Source organism: Cucumis sativus, chromosome 1 (genome assembly GCF_000004075.3).
Source record: "Cucumis sativus cultivar 9930 chromosome 1, Cucumber_9930_V3, whole genome shotgun sequence".
NCBI classification, from domain to species: Eukaryota; Viridiplantae; Streptophyta; class Magnoliopsida; order Cucurbitales; family Cucurbitaceae; genus Cucumis; species Cucumis sativus.
In genome coordinates this window covers 10,122,567-10,134,494 of record NC_026655.2, presented here as the reverse complement: position 1 = coordinate 10,134,494, position 11,928 = coordinate 10,122,567, and the positions used below count along the sequence as shown (strand labels likewise).

General features: G+C 30.0%; 1 protein-coding gene across 1 annotated transcript; it reads right to left on the bottom strand.

Annotated features, from left to right (window-relative positions):
* Positions 1-4,777: 4,777 nt before the first annotated feature.
* LOC101202997 (CBS domain-containing protein CBSX1, chloroplastic) lies at positions 4,778-8,399 on the bottom strand. Its single transcript, XM_004139426.3, has 8 exons — positions 8,061-8,399; positions 7,687-7,774; positions 7,547-7,611; positions 6,920-6,968; positions 6,129-6,181; positions 5,425-5,540; positions 5,282-5,339; positions 4,778-5,204 (listed from the first exon to the last, which is right to left on the bottom strand). Exons 1-8 carry the CDS (start codon positions 8,262-8,264, stop codon positions 5,130-5,132), a joined length of 708 nt encoding a protein of 235 aa, XP_004139474.1. The 5' UTR covers positions 8,265-8,399; the 3' UTR covers positions 4,778-5,129.
* Positions 8,400-11,928: the final 3,529 nt, after the last annotated feature.

Genomic DNA, 11,928 nt, shown 5'->3' with positions numbered 1-11,928 from the left:
TCAAAAATAAATTATTGTCTTATTTTTTAAGAAAAATATAACATTTTAAAAAAATTGAAGGGAGAGTGATAATTGAAGTAGTGATTTAATATATATATATATATATATATATATATATATATATATATATATATATATATATATATATATATATATATATAATTGATTTTTAAGCAATTTTATTTTTGTTTGATTCTAAACTTCAAAAAATCAATCATGTTCATATGTTTAAAATTAATTTTTAATTACTATCTTTGGTTCCAAAAGTAATTTTATCTAATTATATTGTTTTTTTAATTATTTAACATCTTAATTATAATAGATTTTTTTTTTTTACTTTAAAAAATTGTCGTTGAAAAGTGTGGTTGTTGGTGGTCACTCAAAAATGGTGATTAGAGATAGAAGTGGTTTTGCATTACCTTTTTGTTATGCTTATTTTAAAACTTAGCTGTTAGACGTTTTTTTAATGTTTTGCTTAACGAGAACTTTTGTAAACTTCATTCGATTATATAACTTGTTATATTTTGTGAATGGTTTGTAATATTTCTAATTAAATCATTCATGTTAATACAAATATAATCAAAATTATTGTTATTGAATGTTAAACTTTTTTGTTTCTACATTATTGTCGTGAAAATCAATAAGTCAAGAATTTGAATTATATGGACAAAATATTAAAAAAAATCAATGAAATATGTCGTACATGATAAATGTAAATTGTACAATTGACAAAAAAAAAGATAGCTAAGCCTTTGAATTCAAAACCAGCACTCTAACCACAAACATTAGAAATTAAAATTACGAATTCATGCATCACAAACACAAACATCTGTAATTTTCAGGCATTTGATTTCGAACCTAGGCACCAAACGCTCCCATATATTTTACAATCTTCACTATTTTCGATCATTCCACGACAAATCATGTTTGACTTCTAATTATTTATTTTTATACTCCAAGTCATACTTTACAACTTACAACTTAATAAGTTTGTTATATGATTATTTTAGCTAAAAAAAATGCTGTTTTTTTTAAATTTCCCTTCTATCCATGTTTTTTTAAAATTATTTGTCAACAAAACAAACATTAGTACTCAAATATTCATTGTGAATATATTCATAAATCTAAGTTACTAATATTTACATCATGAATAAAGATGCAAAAAGAACATTGTGAACTATTTGGTGAAGTTATAAACGTTAGTTTTAAACATATAAATCAGTATTTAAGAGTATGATTAGCAATAGAATAATAAAAAAAGATGCAAATAGAAGGCACAAATGGAAAGTTTTATAGTAAGAAGATGACCTATGATGCAGTAGCCAACGTTAAGCAATGAATTAATTGGCAGTAACAATATTTGTAATGGCTCGACCCCTTGTACTAAATTGAGATCATTAACTAAAAGTTAACTAATCATTTATACTTCGAAAACTCAAATTTTATTAAAATAATTTCAAATATCTTTTTGTAAAATATAAATTGGCAAAATCAGTTAAAATTAATATGAAAACATATTGGCGGGTTCTATAATTTTTTTTAAAATATAGATAAATATAAGGTAAAAATTTAAATAAAATTTTTAAAAGCAAAACACTCCAAACTAACGAAGAAAATGCAAAATGAGATCCTCATATGGCATGTCACGCGTGCTCCTGAACTTTCCAAATCCTCAACCTTTGTCTAAAATATTAAACTCAGAAAACTGTGAATATATAAAATATTAGTAAGGGGCCCACCACTAGTTCCTCTGGATGATCTGTTAACTTTCCATTATGAGATACCATAAGGTAATAATAATGTCATGTGTCCAATGAAGTACACCTAAGTGAGTGGTAAGTAGAAATCATCATAATCGTGCGAGTGATCCTGTAGGAACACCTCTCATCGTGCAAGTGATCCCGTTGAAACACTTCTAGTTGTGCGAGTGACCCTATATGAACACAATACAAATGATCTATAACCTGTGCATGTGATCCGTAGGTACATCCTTAATCGTGTGAGTAGTTTATCGTAGAAACACTCATAGTTCTATGAGTGATCCCGTGGTAGGAACACAGTACATGTGAGGTACAAAGCCTAACAATAACCAAATTCAACAGACACCATAGTCGAAAAGCATGTAATAATCATAAGGCATAGCATGAAGCACCAAACATAACAGTCCATAAAACATGCATAATTGCCATAATACATCAGTCATCAACTACAACATCTCATTATGTTTTTTAGCTACTATCAATGCATAATCACAAAATACATGCTAGCTCTTAAATTTAGTTCAAAAGGTTTAATAGTAGAATATCTTACCTGAGAGATTAGCTAACAACTATTCCCTAGCTGATAGTCGAAGTGTTCCAATAAAATTATCATAAACTATAAGTGAAAATCAACTACTTATTTAATAAAACTAACAATTTCTTTCAAATTAACTTACCAAAATTTGACGTTGAAATCAATTCAATACTCCACAAATTAACTCTAATGTTCGATTCTTTTAATTAATCAAATCTTCTCAAATAAATAAGTTATTTTAGATTTTCATAAAAATTCCAATATGAATTATCTTAATCCAATAATTTTAGCTCCAATCTTTAAGATAACACCCAAATAATTTAAGATCATTAATAAGAAGGGTGTTTACAAAAATATGAAAAAAAAAATTATGATAATAAAAGTATATAATAGATGGATATTAATATTAACCTCAATAATACTAATAAAAGGATTCCTTAGATCAAATCATGTCCCATCTATATATATATATAAAAAAAAAGTGTATTTCATATATAAAAACCAAATGGGAACTTAAATTTATCAAGAGAATATCATAATTAAAAAGTTATAATAAAATCAATTAAAAAAAAACCTCATGTACACCTATAATAGACAAACAAAGAGCAGTAAAAAACTCATATTATAATAATCTCTACCCTAAACACATATTATAATAATCTCAACCACAAAACTATAATAAGTCAGACTAATATAATATACATACTATTATAACTCACTATTTAGCCCAAACGTCTCATATTGTTGTATTACCATGCTTTTTTTACTCGTTTTCTTTGGGGATCATTGCCTTCTTTTATAAATTCATCTCACTTATATATTTTTTATTTTGTATTTCAATCGATACCACGTTTTGCTATCAATGATCCAACCATTGTGTCTTCCATTTTCTATTGTGAAAATATTGTTAGTGTTTTCGTTCTCAAAGTCATTGTATGTAGAAACTTACCTCCTCTTCACTGGTGAGATTTATTGGGTCTTTGGTTGCTTGCTTTTTTCACCACTAATTCCAGCAACCCTCAATTTTTCACTGACCCTTGTTCTTCCTTTCGTTACTTTTTTTTTCTTCATATCTCTAATTCTTCTTCATACGTATCAGAATAAATATCCTTGCTAAAGGTCTAATATTCTTGTTATGTCGGTGGCTCCTACAAATGTAGGGAAATCTATTTGTGAGGTGTTATTTTAGTTTTACAAACTAAAGTTAATAATTTGCTATTTATCTGGTTGCCCCCATATTTATCTTCTTCATACGTTTTGCTATTTTTCGTTTCAAAAGTAAATGCCATATGACAGACAATTGTTTATTGAACGACAAACGATTGGATGCGGCTGAGTTGAGCGAATAGTGACAACCACAATTCAACGTAGGTTTTCTAGACGGCATACAACCGCTTCAATGGATGACTTCTTCAACTGACACTCTTGCAAATTGAGGTTTTTTTTTTGTTTGGATGACGATGGATGATCAATACAACTGGATCCAACAAACTATATTATTCGTCTTCAATGGAGGCTTCTTTATCTTGGTTCAAGTTTGGAAATAGAGGTTATGAGAAAACTTAAAGATTTCACTCGCAAAGAGACGGAGAGAACAATGTTGTATCCATAAATTTTATAAGGAGCACCAAACATTGTATAATAAACACACTAAAAAATGTTTAAAAAAATATATTGATATTTCACTAGTAAATATGATATCTTTCTATACAAAATCACTAGTAAATATGATATCCTTTTTTTATAAAATCATTGATAGACAAGATTTGAACTACAGTAAAACAAAATTTAGAAAGAATGAAGCTAAATTTTGTATATATTGTAATCTACCACTTCAAAATTGATATTGAAATATAAAAAATCGAAAATGAGAGAATATTGGAGAAGTTAATTAGGTTAATTTAATTTTTATTGATTACAGTGTATTCAGAGGGTTTTTATTTTGTGTGGTTACTCTAACCATTCAATTGAAAGTTGAAGTTTTAGATTGGGTAAAGTTATTTTTTACCTTCTATATTTTTTTACTTTACTATTTGTATAATTTTATATTTATTTTGCTATTTTCCTAAGCTAAATTTAATAATTTACTATTTATTTATTGATATTGGTTAAAGAATAACAACTTTAAAATTATAACAATTTAAAGAAAAATGACTCGTATAGACCACTCAGGCTAACTTTAAAATTTATTGTAATTTAAAGTATAAAACTAAAATAAAACGAAATACAAAATACAAACACCTATTTTATTTTAACCTACAAAAAAAAAAAGTCCAAAAAGCTTTCAACTCTACTAACCCCACTCCTTTGCAATGTGCTGGACCAATTCAACAATATTTTTAAAACATAAAAGAGATGTTGAAATGAAGTTTATGATGATAGATCACATGCAGGATAAACTTTGCTTTGCTATATTTACAAATTAATGATAAATGTTGGGCCATCTGAATGTGCTAGAAATCTATTGGACACAATTCACATATTTCACACAAACAAAAAGTGTTTCCAATTTAGGAAATAGACTTGTAGTTTAATCTCCACTCAATAGCCCCAACATCTATACACCTTCCTTAAATGACCAACTATAATACACCAAAATGACAAGGACGATCCAAGTTTGGGATTCAAAATATAGAAGCAAAGAGAAAAGAAATGAAAAGAAAGGAGGGGTTGATGAGAGACTTAACATTTGACCATCACAATGCATTTTTGTCTTTCATGTTTAGGTAATGGTGTAATGTTTATACAATCATAAGCCAAAATTGTATGATTGCATTTCAGAACCCTCTGTGCTAACAGCATTCAGATTGACTCTGATTCTTCCTATAGGAAAATCATTTTCTGTTTTCTTCAGCATGCTTAATTTGTAGAGCAGCTCTTACCACGTTTCCTCTTGTGATAATTCCAACCTTCATTAAAGATTTCATCATTCCACGCTACGAGAACAACCATTAAATTCAAATTACAATAGTGAATGTTCTCTTACCAGCTTTCCATCCGCGTCGACCACAGGAAGCCGGCGATATTTCGTCTGAAGCAATAATCTGCATTTGATGAATAGAACACTGTTTCAGGTGCAAGGACAAAAATGATATGACATGGAAACAGTGGAGAAAAGTGTTTCTGAACCTAGCAACATCCTCGAGATCGGTAATTTCTCGAACAACAAGAGGTGCTGTTGTCATCAAGTCGCCGACCACCTTTCCATTAGTTTTACTTAGAAGCCTTTGTACCTCATTAAATGTCTACAAGGATGATTTAGGATTAGAGACATCATTTGTGCAGAATATTTCCATTTCATGTCCTCTACAAACTAGCAAGTAGCAGGTGGGCAATTGAAATAAGCAACCAACCAACAGATTAACATTAATTAGAAGTCCGAATTATGAAAAGTAGGAGAAAACAAAACTATTTCGGTTATGTGCACAGTTTTATTCATATCCCTCTTGCCAAATTCAACACTGACGTTAATAAGCAAGAAAAAAGAATGAAAAGCTCAAATGAAGAGACAAACCAACGCCTATGTCAGAGCTCACTGAGGCATAAGCAATAAACACTATGCATGAAGCTGAAATATTTGACCAGTAAACTTAAATTCATGCTTCTTGCTAACCTGAGCTGTGTATGGTCTTGTAAAATTGAAAGGCTTGAGCGATTAATACAGTAACTTCTATTTAATGTGTAATCTAATTTTATAAAGTACTAAGTTTTCTATTTCATTTAATACTCAGGTTGAAATTATTGCACAAAGAAGGTCATCAGGAACACTGATGGCAAAAGGTTCAACAAAAGAACTACAAATAAACACACAGAAAAAGGAGGTCATTGCATACTTTCCACGAGCTGTCAACTTCAGGAAACATGCTTGTATCTGTCCTTCCACCACCTAATTAGAACAATTGAAAATTTTATCACTGTAATATACTTGAACTTATAAAAGTGCAGACGGACCAATTTCTTCAGATTACAAGACCAAAAATCTGCAATATCCACACCTCTACAACCATTTGTCCATTTCTAATAGAGAAGTAAATCAGTATTTTCTTGGTGCAAGACAATTTAATTGTGGTTAAAATATAATTTTGGTCCTTGCACTTAAGGATTCGTTCCATTTTAATCCCTATACTTCCACATATGCCAAATTTAGTTCATGTACTATCAATAAATTTAGTTCACTTCCATGAAAATTATTATTATTTAATCACTCTGGATAAAAATTAATTTTAAATGACTAAATTTTATATTTTTTTAAAGTGTAGGAACTAAAATCAAATGGAACCCAAATTACAGAAACAAAAATGACATTTTGACCTTTATTCTTGCTTCTCAAATTTCACAATAACAATCAAGACTTAGCCAAATTCTTCACCCTCTTTCCTAACTGCAAATATTTGCTCGTTAAGTTGATGAAATGATACTATCTATCTTTCATATAAAGAAAAAATTGGGAAAAAATCAATACATGCAAAAAAGTCAATACTAACCTTTCAAACAAGTATAGAGTGTGGAGCATAGAAACTTGAGTTATCGAAATATAAAATCTAGAAAAGCTAAATTCTTTTCTTTTCTGAAAAAGAATTGGAGCTAATGACGAAGTAATCACCAAAGATAAAAGACAACTTACCTGAGATGGAATCTAGTGCTAACAAGTCATAGTCAGAAACTACACCAACCTGCATCAAGAAGTAATTTCTATTATGAGCATCGATGATTAAGTATCATTGGGCCATTTAAATCAACCACACTCTTCATTGATAATTCAGATAATGGTGTCTGAGGGAGCGCACACATACATATAAACACAAAAAAGAACACATCAGACCTTCATTCACACAGATTATAAGCACTAAAGGTTGCATTAGTCCTGAACAGGAACTGAAAAAAATGGGAAAGGATTGACTTGTATAGAGCAATAAGCAACATGAGTACCATCTGTCGCAAGTTCAATAAGACATTCAAAACAAATTGTTGGGTGAACACATATGCTTTCCCAGTTTAATTCTGATGAGAAACAGACAAAAAATTGGATTCTCTCATGGTAATACAAGTCATAGTGGAAAAGTGAAAACTTGATAATTCAAGTAAACAATTTGATGCAAAATCCTGAACAAAACTCAACAACTTCAGAGAAACATTTTGTGGGGCAATATGTGGATGTTAGATAACCAGAAATACTTCAAAGAGGCCAACAAAATAAAACATAACTACAGTAAAGAAATGTCTCTAATAAATATGGGAAATGAAATGATACCAATTTCCAATTGTCATCAATAACTGGAAATCCTGTGATCCTTTTCTCCACCAGAATTTCTAATGCTGTATGAATAAACAGACACAATAAGCCACATTTTGCCAATAGGTTGGACGAAAATATTCACAAATTTCAACTACCTTCATCAACACTGGTTGTGGGCTTCACAACATGCAACTCCTCTTTCCTAGTCATAAAGTCACCAACTATGTATACACCAGTTCCAGACTGCATATAAAGATTTTAAAAAGAGAAGAATAAATTTCTTAACACCCTGGAAAAAATTAAAAGATTAGAACAAGTTAGAGAAATGCGGTTATTCAATAAAACAGCAACATGCTTCCCATCCTTTTCACATCTCCAGCAAGACCAGAAGATGTCATAGAAAATAAAGAAAAGTGTCTTCTCTATAAAGATCTCTATTGATGGATTAATAAATAAAAAAAAATCAAGCAACTCGAATCCACCATTACTAACACATAAAAAGACGAAAAAAACAGAAAGAACAACACACCGGCACGGAATTGGCCATCAAGGTACCACTAGCAGCAATAGAAGTAGATTTTCGAAGCTCGGGAAAGCTTTGAGCCACCGATGCATGAAGTATCGGCAATGAAGGTCTCCGGCAAGGCCCAAATAACATCTCCTGAACCGAAAAACTCTTCGCCCTGAAAGGAGCCAACGATAAAGAACTCAAACTACAACCAATCGACTCCATGGGAGAACCTTGACGAAACAAATCAAAACCCCTTCACACTCGCCAAGGTTCGTGAGGCTGGAACGAGGAGACTGGAATTTTGCAGTAGAAGATAATGAACAGTGAGGGTGACAAAAACCCCGCTAATTCTTAACCGGCTGTTATTTGAAGATACTTAAACTAACCGTCACCACTGTTTAGATCCACGTGTTGTAATCTGGGATGGCCAAGACGTAGAACGGACGGTGCTGGTAGTTGTGAGAATTACGAGTTATGGGATTTAGGTTGAGGTGGCGCCACCTGTGGACTGTCATTTTAGCTAATTGTCCATGTGTCATGTTATAGGCGGAAATATCAACGATCAAGTTGTATCTCAAGAATTTGGTCTCGTTTGAGCAAAAATATCTCCACTCTCTTGGATGCTACCCATTGCATCCAACACTCACCATTCTTTTTAATTTTTAATCTTTTTGTTTTTGTTTTTAATTTTGATTTTTTTGTTTTTGTTTTCATATATCAGTTGTTAACAAAACACCAAAATGAATATAAGGATTTTGGCCACCTTTCTAATAAAAAAAAAATGGTTCAGTTAAAACAAAATTTTATTGATAGACTAATCGTAATAAGTCACCATCTTAAACGTATTTAAACTTCATTTAGTCATGTTGTTTACTTTTTGTAGGGAAGAAATGTTTGGAAAATTTAAAATCAGGAATAGAAATTTGGGAAATTGTCAAAAATAATAAATTTGACAAAATATTTAAAACATATAGTAAAATTTTCAGATTCTATCAATAATACACATTGATAGACACTAATATCCTTCTATTAATGGCATTTATAGACCGTTTCTATCATTGACAGTGGCAGAACCATAAATCTTATACAAAGTGACATCAAACACTCTATAATAAACACATTAAAAATGTAAAAAAAATATCTCGATGTTTCACTAATGCTCCAATAACATTTATTACATTTGTAGCAATAAAGAAAAACTGATAATTTTCACATGATTTTTTGTAATGTAAATATGTGAATTTAAAAATTGCATTAAAAACAAAAAAAAAAAAAAAAAGAAAAAAAGAATAATACATTTTCATAGAATATTGCTAAGAGAGTGGAAGTTTGGATCAACCTAGAATCTTATGGTTTTGTAGGAGGGGCACAACCACTATACCGGAACCAGAATTTAGTAAAGATTATTTAATATATATTGTAATTTAACACTTCAAAATTAATATTAAAATACAAAAATCAAGAATGTAAGGGGGCACATACTCCGACTCCTTAATAAATCTGCCCTCACCAGTACAAATTTGACCTTCTTTGATATGCAAAACACATTAAAAAATGTCTACCTTGATAGTCTTTGCCAATCAAGTATCAAGTAGACATACATCAAGAAAGCCCAACCATAAAAAAAACGTATTGACCATTAAAAAAAGGTGACTTTGATGTTTTTTACCCATTAAGGAAATTGAAAAATCCATAAAAAAATCGTTTTCTTGATGGCCAAAATATGTAATAAATGACTTATTCTTTTTTTCTATTTTATGAAAAAAAAAGAATAGATTTTCTTTTATTTTCTCACACCTACCTTAGGTTTGTGCTAATTGACATCTTTACGCTCTTGATTTCCTCATATGAACTTGAGACCTCTTATCTACAGATATATACAGGTGTCGGTTGAGTTAAATTCATGTTTTACAACTTCTACCAATCTTAAATTACAAACTTTCAATTCAACTCATTAAAGTTGAACACAATAACTAATTTAATTTTGATAAAGTAACTTATTTTAATCTAATTATAATTATATCAGTTAACTTTTTCTAAAAAGTAATATTGTCTTATTGATGTATAGACAGTAATAATTGGAAAAAAAAGTAGCTTTAAAAATATTATTGATAAATATCGTGTTTTCTAAACCTGTTAACAAAGGTCCAAATTTTGTGCAAGGAAATAGTTTTTTCTTAAGGAGCAATGCCCATTAAGATTTCATTTTTTACGGGTCTTGCCCAAGGTCTTATCTTAAACCCATAATTAAAATTAAAAAAAAAAAAAAAAGCTTCTTAACGGGCATTCTTTTTTTTTTTTTTTTTTGTCTTTCTCCATCAAGAAACCCTAAACCCATCAATAAAATTCTAAACCCATCAAGAAATCGAAAACAAATATATTACTTTTTTTTGTAATTGTAATTGATGGTCATTTGAGCAATAATAATTAAGGATATAACAAGATTTTAAAAAAATTACAAATATACCAAAACTATCGTTGATCGACTCATATGATGTATCAATGATAGACCATATTTGGTGATAGACTTTTATCATTGATAGAATTGGACAAATTTTGCTATATTTGCAAATTTTTTAAAATATTGTTATATACTTAATTATTTTGAATCTAAAATATCGCTATAGGCTTTATTAACAACATGCGTTTCATACAACGCCTCATAGTTTTGTCTAACTCGCTGCAAGCCGCGTCCTTCAACCTTCTTCTCTACTTGACATAAATGTCTGATCTTGGAAAATGAAATTTTAAAACATAAGGCTAAAAGACTTTGTGAGGTTTTCGCAATATCTTTCCATAAATCATTTTCCCCAAAACATACATTTTAACACAAATAAGTTTATCAATAAACACATAATTTCTCAAAACATATCAAAATGCATATAATCATTTTTACAATAGAATCAAATCAACTTGCAAATCACATCAAAATGCATTTAGCATAAACACCCATTAGTCACAATTATTCCCTTCGCCAAGGATCTCAAATTGTTCTCTACGCTTGATCTCATTACCTCACGTTTAGACTACTATATCAATAGCATATGAGAACATACATATTTTCCTTGTTGCTTAGGTCGTCTAACACAATGCAATCCTTTTTTACATTGGCCGACTTCACTCACCATGCATGCCTTTTCTACATGGCTGCATTTAACCTTATATGCACATAACAATTAGCTTATTCAAGGAAGCAACTAATGGTTTGAAAACCATTTCTTAATCAATATCATAGTCATCAAATCAAACTTTAAACATTATGAAACATGTTTGAAATCATATAAATACTTTTAAGAAAAGATCACTCACTATACTTAGCCTTAGAACCATAAATCTCTTCTTCTTCTTTATCGCGTAGCCTTCTCGCAGAAACAAAATGGCAACACTTCAACACTTCAAAATTTTCAGAAAAATCTTCCTTACTTAGTGACCTAAATCCTTTATTTATACTATTCTTTAAGTTGAATTAGTCATCCTTAAATCATTGTCCAATTGCTAGCTCCTACTTAAAATTTTACACTTCTAAAATTAATATTTATCTTAGTCATGCTTGAATTCATAATCTTACATGTTATCCCTGTTAAATCATAATTTACATCTTCTCGCCTAACTCCATGATGCGAATAGTTTTAACCGCTTAACATAACTTTCGAAAGTTTTAACGCATAACTCTTCTCGCAGACTACCTAACTTTCTCGTGAAGACTCTTTCTCTTGTGAGCGTTTAGACATATAGATCCTACTACAAGTCCTTCTTTTCTCAAAACTTCCTCATGAACTAAGTTTTAAATCACAAAAACTTCTACTTAACCATATAAAATTTTATCACTTAATCCTTTTCGTGAATTGGTTCAAACTCCAACTTCTTAACCAAAACGCAAATGTTA